The sequence below is a fragment of the Haliotis cracherodii genome, unplaced genomic scaffold (genome assembly GCF_022045235.1).
Source record: "Haliotis cracherodii isolate W230 unplaced genomic scaffold, xgHalCrac1.p SCAF_12, whole genome shotgun sequence".
NCBI classification, from domain to species: Eukaryota; Metazoa; Mollusca; class Gastropoda; order Lepetellida; family Haliotidae; genus Haliotis; species Haliotis cracherodii.
The window spans coordinates 26,980,726-27,001,084 of record NW_027266267.1 but is presented as its reverse complement, the minus strand read 5'-3'; the positions used below and the strand labels follow the sequence as shown (position 1 = coordinate 27,001,084).

At 41.3% G+C, this 20,359-nt stretch overlaps 1 protein-coding gene across 1 annotated transcript in view; it reads right to left on the bottom strand.

Annotated features, from left to right (window-relative positions):
* The window catches only part of LOC139457247 (uncharacterized), a 119,463-nt gene that overhangs the window by 73,227 nt on the left and 25,877 nt on the right, over window positions 1–20,359 (bottom strand). The window contains exons 2-15 of the mRNA XM_071238658.1: window positions 19,147–19,180; window positions 16,775–16,810; window positions 13,879–13,963; window positions 12,769–12,869; window positions 12,198–12,419; window positions 10,678–10,773; window positions 9,764–9,897; window positions 8,744–8,951; window positions 8,354–8,599; window positions 6,832–6,983; window positions 5,737–5,935; window positions 4,132–4,301; window positions 2,661–2,826; window positions 2,236–2,427 (exon numbers count right to left, since the gene is read on the bottom strand). Of these exons, the coding sequence (XP_071094759.1) occupies window positions 2,236–2,427; window positions 2,661–2,826; window positions 4,132–4,301; window positions 5,737–5,935; window positions 6,832–6,983; window positions 8,354–8,599; window positions 8,744–8,951; window positions 9,764–9,897; window positions 10,678–10,773; window positions 12,198–12,419; window positions 12,769–12,869; window positions 13,879–13,963; window positions 16,775–16,810; window positions 19,147–19,180 (2,041 nt within the window). The remainder of the gene's footprint in view (window positions 1–2,235; window positions 2,428–2,660; window positions 2,827–4,131; window positions 4,302–5,736; window positions 5,936–6,831; window positions 6,984–8,353; window positions 8,600–8,743; window positions 8,952–9,763; window positions 9,898–10,677; window positions 10,774–12,197; window positions 12,420–12,768; window positions 12,870–13,878; window positions 13,964–16,774; window positions 16,811–19,146; window positions 19,181–20,359) is intronic.

The following is a 20,359-nucleotide window of genomic DNA, read 5'->3' as shown; positions in this document are numbered from 1 at the left end:
AAAAGTGGACAAAAAATATAACAATTTAATAACTGACACTTTAGTGCTTATATCATCAGTTAAAACATTCTTGGACATTTAGATTTTAATAAGAGCCAATTGACATGAGAACATTTAAGAACATTTTCATGACTAACAATTTCCTATTTAAAAATATCTAAAATCTCCAAAAAATCTAAAAATCTTTAAAACATTTTGGGAAACAATCAGTTAATGTCTCAGAATATGTATCAACCAAAAAAAGTCTAATACATGGAAACAGACAAACTTCTATTAGTATAAAGGGAGAGGGGATGAGGTCTATTGTAACTACATGTACATGGACACTTAGTAATCTGTCAAACTATCAACATTCAACTGATCTGTTATCTCTTGTGGGGAGGTGTCTATTGTAACTAGATGGACACTTAGTAATCTGTCAAACTATCAACATTCAACTGATCTGTTACCTCTTGTGGGAGGTGTCTATTGTTACTAGATGGACACTTAGTAATCTGTCAAAACTATCAACATTCAACTGATCTGTTATCTCTTGTGGGGAGGTGTCTATTGTAACTAGATGGACACTTAGTAATCTGTCAAACTATCAACATTCAACTGATCTGTTATCTCTTGTGGGGAGGTGTCTATTGTAACTAGATGGACACTTAGTAATCTGTCAAAACTATCAACATTCAACTGATCTGTTACCTCTTGTGGGAGGTGTCTATTGTTACTAGATGGACACTTAGTAATCTGTCAAAACTATCAACATTCAACTGATCTGTTATCTCTTGTGGGGAGGTGTCTATTGTAACTAGATGGACACTTAGTAATCTGTCAAAACTATCAACATTCAACTGATCTGTTATCTCTTGTGGGGAGGTGTCTATTGTAACTAGATGGACACTTAGTAATCTGTCAAAACTATCAACATTCAACTGATCTGTTATCTCTTGTGGGGAGGTGTCTATTGTAACTAGATGGACACTTAGTAATCTGTCAAAACTATCAACATTCAACTGATCTGTTACCTCTTGTGGGAGGAGTATATTGTAACTAGATGGACACTTAGTAATCTGTCAAAACTATCAACTAATCTGTTACCTCTTGTGGGGAGGAGTCTATTGTACGAGTAACTAGATGGACTCTTAGTAGTCTGTCAAAACTATCATCATTCAACTGATGTGTTACCTCTTGATCCTTTGTTTCAGAAAAAAACATAAAAATGATTAACTTCACTTAAATCTAGCATGTCAGTAACATGTCAATAATCATAAGAATATGTTTGACTTGGTTACATAAAGGATGAGGTAGAAGAATATGAGAGATGTCAAGATATAAAGTTACATAAAGTTTAGAAAGAATGGTCATACAAATTCAAATGGCTGACAACTTAAGAATGGTTATAATATGTTCATCAGAAAATTAATTTTTATCAACGATTTGCTCATTTCAAATATTCAATAAATGCTGCCAGAAACCCTCCCAAATCAGCCTTTTTCACATATTTTAGCTTTATCTAAACATTTTGTGTTACAAAAGTTTAAAAGTTTAGTGTTGAAATGCACAAAGTTTTTATTCATACAAACACATCTGATATCTTCCATGGCGATTTATAAAACATTCCTTAATTCTCACATAACACAGATCCTGAGGGTCAAAACAGGCCCTTGTCCTGTCCTTCATACTTTTACTGCCGATATGCTACACATGTGGTCTCAGTGTAAATACAATATGCTACACATGTGGTCTCAGTGCAGATACGATATGCTACACATGTGGTCTCAGTGTAAATACAATATGCTACACATGTGGTCTCAGTGCAGATACGATATGCTACACATGTGGTCTCAGTGCAGATACGATATGCTACACATGTGTTCTGAGTGGACTTATGATGCGCTTCATGTGTTCACAGGGGACTTACGATATGCCACAGATATGTTTACAGTGGACTTACGATATGCCAGATATGTTTACAGTGGACTTAAGATATGCAACAGATATGTTTACAGTGACTTACAATATGCCACAGATCTGTTAACAGTGACTTACGATATGCCACAGATATGTTTACAGTGGACTTACGATATGCAACAGATATGTTCACAGTGGACTTACGATACGCTACAGATATGTTCACAGTGGACTTACGATACGCTACAGATATGTTCACAGTGGACTTACGATACGCTACAGATATGTTCACAGTGGACTTACGATACGCTACAGATATGTTCACAGTGGACTTACGTGAGCATGATGGGACAGGGCTGATGCTCCACTTCCCCTCAGAACATGTCAGCTGTACGCTGGTTTGAGCCGATAAGCCAGCCGTCGAAAACACATATCCCACCTTACAGGAAACAGTGATACGATCTCCATGGTAACGAGCGTAATTTGTTGGCTGAATTTCAAGTGTTGAATCTATGACTTGTGGGCAACCTGGAAGGTGGAAAAGTACATGAATTATACATGAGTTATAAATGAAAACTCTCATATGTCTTTATTAAAACATGTTCAGTTTCTCGAAGAAAATTTGGCATAGAAATTCTTATATATTCCTCGTATGATGTAATTTTCAAATTCTGAAAATTACGTTCTTGCTTTGAAGGCAAAGTAAAATATGTTCCACAACATTGTAAAAATGAGCCAGTGGTTAAGATAAGGGGAAGTACCTGCAGTGAAATCTGCTGTGAATCCTACATCCGTCCCTGTAGCACTGGTGGACAGACGCACATACAGGCGACCTCCTTCGGTGCTGACCTGACCTGGTGACCCTGACCCCGTGAACCCTGACCCAGAGTGCACTGGGGTTCCAAATTCATTGTTCCCTTCATACACCTGTACATAGAAAATAATCAGTGATCATAATTACATATATACATCTTATTCAGAAAGGTAAGGTGAAATGGGGTATACATTATGTTCAAGGTTATTGCACTCATAGTGTTGTGTTGTGTTTCTTTTATCGAGCTAGCCCACTGAGATACCTTGTCTGTTTCAACATGGATACTCCCTCAGACACATAATACTGATCCCGAACTGACCAATCTTTACTTTATCTCTGTAACGCGGAACACCAGGCAGGGTAACAACAAGTACCATATTTTAATATATTACAGCTGGGGATGAGCCACTGATCTCTGCACACCGGGTAGACCCACTATCCACTACACTCCGGAGACGGTACAATTACTTCCTACTTCCTAAGTACAAAATATTGATTCTCACCTTTAACGTTTGTTTTAATAACTGTTCAACCAAACATTTATCAGTAGTGACAATTAGTGGTGAAAACGTATAATTTCATCCACTGCATAATACTTGACACTGCCAACTGTAAATCATCAGTGTGCCAGGTATTTTGCCATCCGGTCTTTGAAAAAGGTGGCTTACGCACCACAGATAAGAGCACATGCAAGTATCGTGATACATTACGAACACGGTATTGTGATTAGTATCGGATCTCACAGTTGGTATATTGTCCCAGCCCTATACAGTACGATAAATCTTTAAAACAGTGAAAGAAAATAATTTCATGCACATAGGAAATGATCGTCATGAAACATAATATTGTACACAGCGCGATAGCAATCATTATGTTATTCATTCACACAAGTTAATGTACTAGATACTGGATCCAATTCCTGATCTTGGAGGAGTGAAAAAATTCCTCATCACCCTGGGTGTTATAAAACTCCATTCTATTCTGACCGCCTCCGTGGTCTAGTGGTAGCATCCGCCTGGAGTGCGGAAGGTCCAGGGTTCAATCCCCAGCCGCGTCATACCAAAAGACGTTAAAAGATGGGACTTGTTGTTACCCTGTCTGGCGCTTGGCATTAAGGGGCTAAAACAAGGACTGGTCGGCTCGGAGTCAGTATACTGTGTCTGAGTGGGGTATTCATGTTAAACTGTGGCATGGTATCTCAGTGGGCTAGCACTATAAATCGGCATCAGTCCGGACTAGTACTAACAGCCACACAAACACACACACGTACATGCACGTCGCTATATAATAATCATGGACGCGACGTTAAACCCAATTTCACCTCACCTCAATTCTATTCTCACCTAACTGCCACCAAAGACTTTTTTCAACCCGATTCAAAATTCAGAACGCAAAACAAGAGAACCTAGAGTCAATACCTGAAGAAAATCCTTTCCATTCTCTAGCCTGAAGTTGGAGTTAAAGTTGAGTCTGAGGGGCGTGGAGATTGACAAAAGCCAGGAACAGCTGAGGATGCTGGGATATTGTCCCGTGGTATACCCTGGTGAGGATATCGTGCCAGATGTCGCCGAAATTTCCACATCACACCCTGAAGACAACAATTAGCAGTAATTATACATGTGGCTGATAATTTCTAAAAGTCTTCCTCATCAAAGATGATTAAGCTATAATAAATTCATCATTATTTTTTCTAACTAATGTTATATTTGGGATAACACTTTCTCAGTGAAGTTCAGATTCTCGTACTTTGGGGGTTGAGTCCTGTCTGGGATTCGAACCCACACTGCCAGAGTGAGGCACTTAATCGCCAGCACACAAAGTCAGTGATCTGACCCACTCAGCCAGTGAGGATTCCACAAAATGAAAGTCCGACAACTGGTAGTCTAGATCACGTACTTTGAGTACCCCTCTGACAAGTGTATATTGGCACTGCTCCCATGGCCGAAACCTATAAACACACAATGCCATTTAGAAAGTGGTCAAATGTAACAAATGTTATATTTGGGATAACACTTTCTAGGTAAAGTACAGATTCTAGTACTTTTTGGGGTGAGTCCTGTCCGGGATTCGAACCTACACTGAAATATCTTGCGGATGGGACCCAAATGCAAAATGTATGAGAATCTGTACTTTACTGAGAAAGTGTTATCCAAAATATGACATTTGTTACATTTGACCACTTTCTAAATGGCATTGTGTGTTCATTATTTTTTCTTTCCAATATTTCTATTTAATCATCAAGGTTAAAGCAAATATGTATGAGTGAATGACTGAATAAGTATTTTCTGAAGCGATATTCCAACTGTATCGCAGTGGCCTGCAAATGCTCAAGTCTCTGCCAGGCAAGCTGTGGTTGATTTTCCTGTTGTCTGGTCAACTATAATTCAGCTTTCATGGATGTCTCCAGGTCTGCTCAGAGGCTGACATTTGACCCCAAGTCTGAAGCAAATGTCTGCCCCTTTTGATTTCTTGCTGAATGTCATACATAGCAATAATCCAAGACAGGATGGCTGCATGCTCATATTTGTATCAAACAAGACATTGTGATTGATATGAACGAGTCAAAGAAGTCACCCGATCAATGGAGTCACCAAAAACAAGAAGCATATAGTTTGCTGGGGATCTATTCTAACCTGGAATCGCCACAGGGTTAGATTACGATCTATGCCATCTTAAAGCCATTCCAGAATGTTCTTCTTATCAGTTTAAAAATCTTTAAAATATGTTTTGAAGCATAGTCGCCAGTTTGAAACTTGTGTCGTAAAGCTCGAGAAAGCTGCCTTTGAATTCTGATTGGCCAATGCTGCCTTCTGATTGGCCAATGTCGATTTCTTGTCAGTCATTTCATTGATTGGTCAAAATTCGAGAAAGGTCATTCTGACATGACACGTAATAGGATGTCCTCAGATTTTTGTTTAGCGATAGGGAGAACTAAGATCTGATTTTAATGAGATTGGCACAGATGTAGCAGAGATGAAGTAGAGATGCAGAAGAGATGAAGCAAGATAGTTCAAATGGCCTACCTGACTGATAAGACAAGAGAAATCCTCTCTTTGTTCTGTCAATGTCCGACGTTTTAAACAGAACATACAACGAAGTCCCTGTCGAGATGAGACTGTTGTGTGGAGAACCCTGAGTAATGATGGCGACAGTTGGAGAAGATGGCCCGTCACCATCCAGCACTGTCACAGTGTCGCCTACTGCTAGGTCAATATCCAGAATCTGAAATACAGCAATAGATAAACTATCATTCTTGACGAGGTCAAGATGCGAAAACAAGGAACTGAGGACTTGACCCCTGAGGGGGTCAAAGGCCAAAGGGTTCGAGTCAGAGTGTCCTTGTTTTTTGCATATTGACCTTGTCAAGAGTAATAATTTGTTTTGTTATACCGAAATTCACTTTAAAGTTTATGAAGCCTTTAAACCATCCTCTGTTTCATTACAGTAACCTAGATGCGACCTGTAAAATGTTAGTATACCAAACAACATCTTGTTTTCTAGCAGACATGTCAATATTCATCATGTGACAGGTAAATAATGATCATGTGACAAGATAATATTCAAGGTCAGGGTCAGGTACATGACATCAGGGTCTACACTGAAATATATATTGTTTCGTTATGTGGTACAAATTAACCAATGGAATTGCAAGATTCATAATATAGACGTGACAAAACTTTTCAGGCAGAGATTTTATCTTGACCTGTGTATACATTTTGTCATGATACTGTTCTTATAATGTTAATTTTATTCCACATTTGTGAAACTTTATGAAAATTATTAGAAAAAGTCTTGAACCTAATAATAAAAACCTAACATTTTAACTTCAATTGTAATCCGAACCAGGTCAGAGGTGAATACAGCCTTATTTATTTGTTTGTTGTTTAACACCACACTCACTATTCCATCTGTTTGGAGCAGTGATCATCAGCCTCGATCTACCCAGTGGGGATACGGTGACAAGCATCAACCAAGTCAGCCAGTCTGACTACCCAATCTCGTTAGTCAGCTCTAAAGACAAGCATGGGTTACTGGAGACCAATTCTACCCCGGATCTTCACAGCGAATACAGCCTCAAAGCATGTGCCCTATTACCCCTGACACACTGGGCCTCTCACCTCAAGGGAGACAACTCTTCTGCTAGTTGCTATGATTGTCCATGCTATGGTTGCCCCTGGCAGATAGTACACCGGGTAGAGGGGGGAGTGGAGGCGCTGGGGGGTCACGGTGGCGTACAGGGTTCCACCCAAGTTGGGAATTGATGGCACAGCTGGAAAATAAGTACACTGATATAGATTTTGATATGAATTTTACATAAGGACACATGAATTCTTTCTCGAGTTTAACCAGTGGCTAACCTCAATTTTACAAAAAAATTTGTTGTTGTTACAATTGTTTAGATATAGGGGCGGTCAGGTAGTCTAGTGGTTAAAGCGTTCACTTGTCACGCCGAAGACCCGGGTTCGATTCCCGACATTGGTACAATGTGTGAAGCCCATTTCTGGTGTCCACCGCCGTGATATTGCTGGAATATTGCTACTCACTCACTCACTGTGTAGGTGTAGACAACATGGATAATTTGTTAAAATATGAAATTGACAAATTGTTACTGTGTTATAAGGGTATTAACTAACTTCTGGATACATACAGCACACAGAATATAGAACAATATCCAGACTACAGCATACAGACTACAGACTACAGCATACTGCATTAAGACTACAACATACAGAACACAGCATACAGACTATATACCATACAGACTACAACATACAGACTAAATACCATACAGACTAGAGCATACAGACTATATATCATACAGACTACAACATACAAGCTATATATCATACAGACTACAGCATACATACTATATATCATACAGACTACAACATACATACTATATATCATACAGACTACAGCATACATACTATATACCATACAGACTAGAGCATACAGACTATATATCATACAGACTACAGCATAAAGACTATATATCATACAGACTACAGCATACAGACTATATACCATACAGACTACAAAATACAGACTATATACCATACATACTTAGACTACAGCATACAGACTATATACCATACAGACTAGAGCATACAGACTATATATCATACAGACTACAGCATACAGACTATATATCATACAGACTATATACCATACAGACTACAGCATACAGACTATATACCATACAGACTACAACATACAGACTATATACAATACAGACTCAGACTACAGCATACAGACTATATACCATACAGACTACTGCATACAGCCTACACATGCAGAATACAGACTAAACCATACAGAACAGAGCATACAGAATATAGCATACAGAATACAGCTTACAGAATATAGCATACAGATTATAGAATACAGAATATAGCATACAGAATACAGCACACACAATACAGCATCGAATAGCATGAAGCACACTTAACAAAGAAGTTTCATATCAGCATTAAGGACAAGTTAGGACTGTGAATTTGCCAAAGCCTATTCTGCAATAGACCAATTTGAAATATTATTTCAGTCCATCACTTATTCAGTGTTAAAAAATAAGCGAGTCTAAGGTCCCTTGGATTTTATAACTTGTGACTTTTTAAATTAAACGCATCTTGTTCTCCTTACTGGTGTAGCCGACTTCCCCAGGGCAGGTCTTCACGTGGAGCTCGCAGCAGGGGTCAGGGACAGCTAGTGGCATGGTGGCGAAGACCTGGCAGCTCCTCTGGACGGTGTTGAAGACGAAGGCCACACAGGTGGGGCTGTTGACACACTGTTGCTGACAGTCCTCGGTGGTGAACACAGTCAGAGTGGTGGACAATGTACCCACGTCATTGCGGGTCAACGGTAGTGACAACACATCACAGCGAAAATCTGAAAACAATATTCCATGTGATGGATGTCTTAGTCCCTCTGTACAATTATTGACATGCTTTTCAAATCCTTCAATGCATGTTATTACATAATACAAACCAACCACAAAGGATAAGAAACTGTTCTCATAATTATATTATTCACCTGAGTTCCATCGAAAGCTGAAGCCTCCAAACTGGAAGGAGAAATCAGAGAAAAATCTGACAATGACGTTGTTGTTGGGGCTGATGATGTAGTGACTGCTGATGGTGGTGCCGGAGAGACGATGCAGCAAGGTGCTTGTTGCGATGGTTCTCCCTCCTACCCACACCTCCACAAAGTCCAGGCCTTTCTCAGTCGCCAGGCTCAGAAACTGTAATATCAATAGAGTCTTAAAAAATAGAATCCCAGAGATTTATCCAGGATGTTTTATTAGGTGTTGTTTGTTTGTTTGTTTGTTTCATGACCAGACAGTGGAACCACGAATATGAACATCCACCCAAAACGCAAGTGTCAAACATGTGGTGTCACGCTTGACAAGTGCCTCTGTTCACCAAGCAAGTGAGCTGAAGTGAGATGAAATTGAGTTTAACGCCGCGTCCAAGATTATTGCACTTATATAGCGACGTGCATGCACGTGTATGTGTTGTTGCTTGTACTAGTCCGGACTGATGCCGATTTATAGTGCTAGCTCACTGAGATACCATGCCACAGTTTAGCATGAATACCCCACTCAGACACAGTATACTGACTCCAAGCCAACCAGTCCTTGTTTTAACCCGTTAATGCCAAGCGCCAGACAGGGTAATAACAAGTACCATCTTTTAACGTCTTTTGGTATAACGCGGCCGGGGATCGAACTCCAGACCTTCCACTCTCGGGTGCACGCTCTACCACAAGACCACGGAGGTGGTCTCACCCAGCAAGAAATGGGTACCTGATATATGAGGTCGAAGTAAAAACCCTCTAGCGCCAGTAGGCAGCTGGGTTGTATACTCCCCAGGGAGTTGAGAATATGTGGAATGCAAATGGCTCCACTGGTGGGGGGACAAAAAAGCCGCATTTGATAAGATGTTAGTACCTGGATACCTGCGTAAATAAATGTATAATATAATAATATAATAATCTTCACAGGGATTTAAGCAAGTAAAGAAAGAAATGAAGCAACTGATAAATGGGTCTCACAGAAACTTGGAGCCTGGATCCAACGGCGCCCTCTATGGCCCACTGACAGGTAGTCTTCCCCTGGTAGTTGTCAGCCCCACTGGGGTACGTCACCACGCCCTCGCGGTCAGTCAAGTAGTAGGAACACTTCGAATCTACAACACATATCACAACATACTGTTATCTAAGTGGCACCTAAAACGGTCGCCAATGTGACCTTAATATCAATTTGTCTAAACTTCAGAGGTACCAAATGACTACCTTGAAAAATATCTTGTGGCGACTAAATTCTATTGCTTCACATACATTTGTATGTAGACACAAAAATAAATAACAGCTGATTGTGGAAAACATGCCTGCTAATAATTGTACTTGCAAATAATTCCTCCTAAAGTCAATAATGAACAGAAATGCATAAATATTAATGTAATTAGTATTTTATTTTAGTTGATAGGTTTTTTATAAGCAAAGATATACCTATATAATCTGGTAACATAAATTGCATCACTGTTAGAGTCACAAAAAACAAATCTCAAGTACAGCATGCACAGTTTCCCACTAATATACAATTCCAAGACAAGTGCTTTGACTTGTACATATCATAAAAGTTATTTGATGAAAGATTTCTATTCTATTCCTATACCCAGGAAGGGTAACAACAAGTAACATCTTTAACGTCTTTTTTATGACACAGCCTTGAATTGAATCACCGACTTTCTGCTGTCAGGGTAGACGCTCTTTCCACTACACAACAGAGGCGGTCCCCAAAACAGTGGTTGATAAAAAGAGTATTCATGACATGCTATTATAAGACATATTCAACTTGGCTCCCACATAAGATGGATATTTCCATAGGTATAGGGTATGAGTCAGCCATTGTGGTCTGGAATCCCTACAAGGGAAACAAATTGTCCATCTATGCATATTGTACTTACTGCAGTTTCTCTCGTCGGAGAAGTCCCCGCAGTTGTTCTCTCCATTGCACATGTTGTTGCTGCCAATACACTTCCCTGAATCACAGCGGAACGTTCCTGCAAAAGGAATCATAATTATGAATAAACAAGATGATTACAAAACAGGTCCAACACTAATTGGTTTACTGAAGGTAAGTCTTTCCATAACTGTCTCAGTCATAAGGTTTGATAAAATATCAGGTGTGTTGAAGTGTCTAAGTTAGTGAGTGAGTGAGTGATGTGGGTTTAATGAAGAGTATTTCAGTTATGTCACGGTATGTCAGCTTAATGTGGGAAAAAAGCCCAAAGTGATACAGGTCTCAGACATTTACCACTTCAGCAAAACCCATGAAAACATGTATGGTGCTGACAAACCTAGAAACATAATCAGGGCGAACCAGGATTCGAACCCCCAATCACTGGTTTCTGATGTGCCCAAGGGAAGCAACTCTGCACAGTGAGTTGTGGTGTGGCTTTGTCAAATGATTCAGTATGCAATTGGGCGTATTACTTAATTAGCCCTGTCTTCTTTTGACATATATAGCAAACAACCAGATAAGGTGAGACATTGTTTAATTGATCATGTGATGTCTAGTGTCTTGGCTTCTGCAAATTGCAGGGTGGAATATTAACCACAAAACAGCCAGTTTCACTCCACCTGTCAAAAAAAGGGTAAGCTAACACATGAAGATGGTCTTCCAGTGTTATTGCCTATATTAAATGAGATAAATATTTAATCTAAAACATTTCAAGAGGTCTGTGTAATGCCTGAATGTGTTACTCTATCTGTGAGCACATTGCAGCATGCCTGTTATAGCCATAACTACGGGATGTAATATACACTTGTGATATGATACATATCCAGACAGTGAGGTCATGATCCCATCAACAACACGATACATGAAATATCGATACTTAACTTGTTAGAAAACACTTTTATAATGATAGAAATTTAATAGCATCCCAAATAAATCATTTTAGGGGATACAAGCCATGATAACAGCAGCTGGATTCAAGTTGTACTACAAGTAGATACCAGTATGTATCTCACACTGTACAGAAGACATTCTTGTAGAGACTGGTTCTTGGCTGTATTAGTGCTGCATCACCTTTGTGTTGCATATAGCCCTGGACAGATCACTTTCATCAAAAACTTAAATTCAAATCAGGCTCAAATGAAGTAATGGTTGGGAAATGGTCCATAATAGAATGTAGATATAATACACTAATACACTAATGGACCATGCAATCAATTAGGGAAGACTTTTGTTATTTACATTCGGAACTGTCTACTTGAGTTCGTTTGCAAGATACAGAAATCAGATATGCTGCTGTGAATGATTCGCTCCCTCCTACATTTCAATTGAATTAGTATGATTGGCTGATTAACGGAAGGTTCACCCGACACGATTCCCTGAGAATGGGTTTCGTGACTTCAGGCAGACAGCTGCCCTATCGGAATTACCACCCCATTGTAATGAGACTGACATTGTTGGACCTACCTGATGGGCAGGGGAGTGCCTGGCACACAAAAGGCATCAGTGTGTCGCACACGCCCATGTACATCTTCCAGGACGAGTCAGTCTGCTGCAGATACGCGCAGTCTCCCGTCGTCACCTTTGGTTCGTAAGCACCCCAGACCCCCACGTCAACAGTGGTGGCCCGACCGTCGCTCCAGTACCCGATGGTGTCGCTCTCAGAAGAATGTCCCCGTCGATTGTAACCTTGAAAATCGGCAAAATGCAATGGTCACATTGGCCATTTTATCGTCTGGTGTTTTTGAAATTGCATTTGGAAAGTTTTTGTCTTGCATTATTGCAATTGTGTCGTGTCAGTCCAATAAGTAGGTATGACCTATAAGCAGCGACTAAGATGACCGGAAACGATTTGCATTATTCATTAAGACTCATTCAAAACTCCGAATAGCGACGGTGCCATGCCTACTTTATAGAAGCTCCACTTCATCGCGTTTCATAACTTGGATTTTCTACCATGGCGTATGGTAAATGACAGATATGTAAGGAATTTACAACTTTTGATAGGCGCTGCTACAGAGTTTGAACACGACCCTACCTGTCCAAATCCGTTTCGTTGTGGCCGACTCTCTCTTCAGCAGGTTCCCAACTTGCTCAGTGACATCAAACCCCACGGGCTCCGCCAACCTCCCGCCATATCTGCACCAAACCATGTTTCAAATTGTAAAAGACGGTGATATATATATATATTTATTATCCAAAAACTGGCTCCTACAGGAGATATCGTTTGGGTGAGAGCAAGCATATCTGCATTGTAGATATCGCTGCATTGTTAGGATGACGACACAATGAAATGACATCACTAAAGGCTCTGCTACTGAAGCTGTCAGCAGTACTTTTTACACTCAAGACACTGCTTATTACTGTCTACAAACTGAAAATGTTGGAAGAATGATGTTGGACGGTAAATAAAAACTCAACCTCGTGTCGTTTGATATAAACAATATCAACACTCGTTGATATATTTGATATCAAAAGACACTCGGGTGAGATTCTCTATTTATTACCTACGAGGGCAAACATATCGGGGTTCATACAAATCATATGTGCCCTATATCACATCAGAGACAACGGGGTATTGTTTCCGTCATCTGGACGGCATTGTTGTCATCATTTGAATCTTATTGTGACATGTGGTCAGAATGACGTCGACGTTACACTAGAAACAACGTCATTCGACAAATTGTGGTTTCGCTGCTGTTGCGACTTACTGTCCTTATAGGTAAACACCCTATATGTCTCTGTATGTAGATAACATCTTCGGTAATAAATAGAACATTATATTCGTGTACACATTTGTGCCTAAATTCCGATATTTCGCTCGCTCTCGTTCGGGAAAAATAGCGGAATTTAAAGACTCGTGTCGTAAACATAGTATGACATGAACATTTATATAATATCCTCTATTTAGGTTACAAAGAACGACAACTCAACTCTGAGAACCGTAATATTATGTGCATGTACAACAATCAGAACTAAAAGTTATTTTAAAAAAAGTAAATCTATAATGGTACCTATGTCTTTAATTAGTCATATTTTTCCGAACGATAGTCGCAATAGAGGTGGATTTATTTTTTTCCACGTTATTGTCAATTATTATTATCATTATTATCATTATCATTATTATTATTATTATTATTACACCCACCTGCTGCACGTGGTTAGGGCCTGTGTCCATGACAACGGGGAGTCCGGCACTACGAGGTAGCAGTTGGCGTAGATCTCCGTCCAGCCTTGGAACAAGTGGGAGGCAGACATTCAAACATACACTACAACACCATTTCACTGTGGTAATATTGTGCAACGTACCTTCAGTTTACCCAGCAGTTGACTTCTACATTGAATTATACTAAAAACAGTCATAACCTTGAATCTGAAAACAAATTATTTCGAGGCGAGGTGAAATGGGGTTTTAAAACGTCGCGTCCAAGATTAATGCACGGATGTAGCGACGTGCATGCACATGTGCGTGTGGCTGCTTGTACTGGTCCGAACTAATGCCGATTTTATTGCGCTAGCCCAACACACCGCAGTTTAAAAAAAAAGAACACACAAAATGGCTTCATACATTGTACCCATAAAGGGAATCGAACCCGGGTCTTCGACGTGACGAGCGAACGCTTTAACCTGTACGCTATCCCGCCACCCCTTTTTACCAAATGAGTGTGGTTCAACGTCGCTTTGAACGGTATTTTAGTTATTTCACGGCGTGGCAGCGTAGTGCAGGAGGAACACCATATTTCGGTGAAACATGCCGATATGGCGCTGACAAACCAAGGTTCATAATCGCTGCAAACCATTTAAGGGAGGCAACTCTCCAGAAGGGATGTAACCCAGTGACGACCCATGTCTCAGGAAGTTGTTGAGACAGCGATGTCTCCAAAATGACATGGATATAGCGTTCACGCTCACATGTATAAGAGTACAATTTATGTTAAAATTTGTTTTAAATAATTGATTACATTCAAAATTGCATAGGTTCAATATTTCGCTCAGCTATTGTATTGATGTACATTAAACAAGCACCACCGAACACAAGAATACATTCCAAGTGGCAACACAACGATCAGAAAAGTGACAATAATGAAACTAAAACTGGTTACAGTATACACCATCACAAGTAATTAGCACAACCACCATGCCCCTAACCTGAATTATTTATAACAACAAACATCGGTGTGATGTATCCTAAAATCAAAAGCGCTTTTGAAATTACGATCGATAAAACGTTTTGGGAGGGTGTGAGCTCTTAGTCTCCTGAGCTCTTAGTTTCCCTTTCTTCAACAGGGATTTTAAAGAAAGAGGTACAAAGTTAACATTTGTTTGTTTGTTTTTTGTTTAACGCCGCACTCAGCAATATTACAGTTAAATGACGGCGGTCTGTAAATAATCGAGTCTGGACCAGACAATCCGCTGACTGACATCATGAGCATCGATCCACGCAATTGGGATACAATGACATGCATCAACCAAGTCAGCGAACCTGACCCCCGATCCCGTTAGTCTCTTACAAGAAGCATAGTCGCCTTTTACGACAGGCATCGGCTGCTGAAGACCTATTCTACCCCGGATCTAACCCGGATCTAAGATGGTGCCAGTTTGAGAACATGCTTCGTTGTATTAATGTATTCTTCTGATGTGCTATTACGTTCAATATGTCAATGCACTGATCATGATTCCTTGAATTTTGTTTTCCATTTTTTTAGAATGTCAACATTTTCTGGAATTTATGAACATTGTTTCTAGTTTGTTACGGGTTTGAGTGTTACTTTCAAAATTAAATGAATCAAGCTCTTATCCGACAGCCAACTTTTGAACTGTTCTGTAAGCCCTTTCTGTTAGTATATAACCTGTGACAGAATGTAGACAATGTTACGCTTTCATTTATTGATAAAGTAGCCAATTAACAAGGGTTTTAACTAAATAAATCTTAAAAAATCTTTTGTTGAATTGACTTTGAAAACTAGTGACTAGTATGCTTCGGGGATCTTTACAACAGCGACACTGAACTTTCCAAAACAAACATGAATGTAAATTTATGTACAAAACACACATGTATGTATATATATGTAGAAAACACACATATATGTAAAGTTATGTACAAACACACTTGTATAAAATATATGTACAAAAACATTTTCTCCCATCGTGCCCCATGCTACTGGGCCCGTTCCACAAAGCGATCTTAACACTAAGATGATCCGACTTCCACACTTTAACATTGGACTAAGATACTCATAGTACTAAGATCGCATTGTGGAGCGTTACCCTGGTCAGTGTCCTGGATGTTTACACTGTAATGTGCACACATGCGTCCACAACTACGTCACCTGCTTCGACAACCATGTAACGTGCATCCACAACTACGTCAACTACATGCACGCTGCAACGTCTACGAAATGGGAGGCTTGACATGTTGATCAGTAAAGCGTCGTAAAATCTCTCATACGTCTGCTCAAGGCTTTCCGATGTCGGCAACAAAGCAGTTTTACGAGCTCTATCCTGATTTGGAAACTTTCTCTGTGCGTGCTGATATAACTCAACATTACAACGTTAATGGGCCCTGTTCTAGAAAATCGTAGCACTGAGACGACCGTAGCCCATAGTTTATCATAACCTTTCGATGCTCGTACCGCTACGGTCGCTATGTCGACTTCAGCGCTAAAATGGGAGTTAAAAAGTATGTTTTCTGACGCCGATGTCTTCAATATTCCAGTTTTACCATGATGGTCTACGCGAAATTTAGCCAGGACAGGCAAAACAGTGACTGAAAACACGCACAACGATCCACGCCGAAGTGGTACGATGACACGCTATCAATCACTAAGCATGACCGTCCCATCCAAATGGTCGCCTATAACGACAAGCAGTGGGAGGATGGATCTAACCTAACACGGGTTAGGGTTGGAGAGTTATAAGGTGTCATATGTTGGTGATCATAGCCAAGCTGATTCCAAATCCTGACCTTGAGGAGGAGGGGTGTGTGAATGGTTACAACACGTACAACATCACTGATCACAATGTCAAGCCTGCCTACAACTTACCCCGTGTTTTAGAAAGACCGGAGGGCGTAACGACAGCTACAACAGAAGCAGCGGGTATCTAGATGTAGCTCGGGTATCTAGAAGTAGCTCGGGTATCTACATGGCGTAGCTTGGGTATCTAGATGTAGATCGGGTATCTACATGGCGTAGATAGGGTATCTACATGGTGTAGCTCGGGTGTCTACATGGTGTAGCTCGGGTATCTACATGACGTAGCTCGGGTATCTACATGGCGTAGCTCGGGTATCTACATGGTGTAGCTCGAGTGTCTACATGGTGTAGCTCGGGTGTCTACATGGCGTAGCTCGAGTATCTACATGGCGTAGATCGGGTGTCTACATGGCGTAGCTCGGGTATCTACATGGTGTAGCTCGGGTATCTACATGGTGTAGCTCGGGTGTCTACATGGTGTAGCTCGGGTATCTACATGGTGTAGCTGGGGTATCTACATGGTGTAGCTCGGGTGTCTACATGGCGTAGCTCGGGTATCTACATGGTGTAGCTGGGTTATCTACATGGTGTAGCTCGGGTATCTACATGGCGTAGCTCGGGTATCTACATGGCGTAGCTCGTGTATCTACATGGCGTAGCTCGGGTGTCTACATGGCGTAGCTCGGGTGTCTACATGGCGTAGCTCGGGTGTCTACATGGTGTAGCTCGTGTATCTACATGGCGTAGCTCGTGTATCTACATGGCGTAGCTCGGGTGTCTACATGGCGTAGCTCGGGTGTCTACATGGCGTAGCTCGGGTGTCTACATGGTGTAGCTCGGGTATCTACATGGTGTAGCTGGGGTATCTACATGGCGTAGCTCGGGTGTCTACATGGCGTAGCTCAGGTGTCTACATAGCGTAGCTCGGGTGTCTACATGGCGTAGCTCGGGTATCTACATGGTGTAGCTCGTGTATCTACATGGCGTAGCTCGGGTGTCTACATGGCGTAGCTCGGGTGTCTACATGGCGTAGCTCGGGTATCTACATGGTGTAGATCGGGTATCTACATGGCGTAGCTCGTGTATCTACATGGCGTAGCTCGGGTGTCTACATGGCGTAGCTCGGGTATCTACATGGTGTAGCTCGGGTATCTACATGGTGTAGCTCGGGTGTCTACATGGTGTAGCTGGGGTATCTACATGGTGTAGCTCGGGTGTCTACATGGCGTAGATCGGGTGTCTACATGGCGTAGCTCGGGTATCTACATGGTGTAGCTCGGGTGTCTACATGGTGTAGCTCGTGTATCTACATGGTGTAGCTCGGGTATCTACATGGTGTAGCTCGGGTGTCTACATGGTGTAGCTGGGGTATCTACATGGTGTAGCTGGGGTGTCTACATGGCGTAGATCGGGTGTCTACATGGCGTAGCTCGGGTATCTACATGGTGTAGCTCGGGTGTCTACAGGGCGTAGCTGGGGTACCTTCTATAGGTTGTAGATCGGGTACCTAGAAGATGTAGTTATGCTTATATACAGAGTATAGTTTGGGTATAAACATGCTCCATATGGAATGGCATACGTGTGTATTTTATTATGTGAGAGTGTTGATGTTTGTTGTTTAAAGCCACACTCAGCAATAGTACAGCTATATGACGGCGGTCTGGAAATAATCGAGTCTGGACCAGACAATCAAGTGATTGATATCATGAGCATCGATCCACGAAATTGTCATCCATGACATGCATCAACCAAGTCAGCGAGCCTGACCACCCGATCCCGTAAGCTGTTCAAATGTGAACACGCTGTGGAATCTGATTGAAGTTTTCATAAAATCCTTGTGTAGTTGCAACTCGAAAGATGCAATCGGCAACCGCTGAGCGCGCGAATTTGTTTGTTTGTTGTTTCACGCCGCTCTCAACATTATTCCAGCTAAAAGACGGCGGTCTGTAAAAAATCGAGTCTGGGCCACACAATCCATGATTGTCATCATGAGCATCGATCTACGCAAATGGGATACGATAACATGCATCATCCAAGTCAGCGAGCCTGACCACACAATCCCGTTAGTCGCCACTTACGACAACCCTGGTCGCCTTTTACGGCAAGCATGGGTTGCTGAAGACCTATTCTACCCCGGATCTTCACGGGTCGAGAGTGTTGTAATGCATTGGGGATGAGAATAATAAACATCGGTCTGTCTGTCTGTCAGTATAGAAGTGCTTTTGGTTTGCTTGTCTGTGAAACTCCTTGTCAAGTGCGACTTCAAACACCAAACAGACCACATCTACCATCTGTATGGCGATTGATAGTGATTGATATTGTGAGCCACGATCCACGCCATCCGGGTCCCAGAGCCTAACCACCCATCATATATGACGTTGTGTATTGCTATCGATTCTTTTTGCTTTCTGAGTGGACAATTTGGTCACATGTTTACTCACCATTTGGACAAGACAGCACCAGATCCTGACCGAGCTGGAACAAAAAAATATTACTGTTACTAATACAAATAGTAACATGCCATTCAGCGAGTTCGTTTTCTGTTCCAACGTCGCGTCGCACAGTTTTTCAGCTTCATGTGGCAGGAAAGCCACCATTTTGGTGGAATCAACATTATTTATTTTATTTATTTACCATGAGCATCGATCCGCGCAATTGGGATACGATGACATGCACCAACCAAGTCAGCGAGCCTGACCACCCGATCCCGTTAGTCGCCTTTTACGACAAGCAAAATCGCCTTTTACGGCAAGCATGGCTTGCTTAAGGCCTATTCTACCCCAAAAGCTACATGAAAGAATCGGGTGGCCCTTAACTTCTTTTGAGTAGTATATGTTGACCAGACTGATGCAAGTGGGATCTTGGGACCCAATCTGAGACAGTATCCGTCACTGGGTGGTAAATGCCAACATGTCGAAATACGTCGTCTTCATGGTGACAGAGTTTTGTATTCTGGTCTGTGAACGAGTTCTCCTATTCCACATCCGCATCTGCCATATCTTATCAACAGCATCAGACAACACTTTTGTCATGCAGATCACCAGTGACAGTTCGATTATCTGTTGTATTCCTGGCTTACACGTCATCAATCAATACCCACGCCGAGAGCGTGGTTCTGTGTGTATGGATCTCTCACTCTGGCGTGTATAACGCGAGATGATTACACAACGTAGGTTAAACATCACAATTAACACAATATTACCACAGTTATATCACAATATTAACACCTTCACTATTTTTCATATATTCATATCAATAAATCATGTGTCAATTATGAGACTGCTTCCGTGGTTTAGTGGGTGGAGGGTCTGCCAGAGGAGCAAAAAATCGGTGTTCGATCCCCGGCCTGTCGATAAAAGACGGTACTTTTTGTTTCCCTGCCTGGCGCTCGGCATAAGGGGAGAAACAAGAACTGGTCGGCCCGGAGTCAGTAAAGGTTATCTTGGCGTGGTATCTATGTTAAACTGCGGCATGGTATCTCAGTGGTAACAATAAGTATGACGCGGTCAGGGTATTGAACCACTGACCTTCTCGTGAAGATTCGGGATAGAATAGGTCTTCAGCAACCCATGCTTCCCGTAAAAAAGCGACGACGCTTGTCGTAAGAGGCGACAAGTGAGTGAGTTTGGTTTTACGCCGCTTTTAGCAATATTT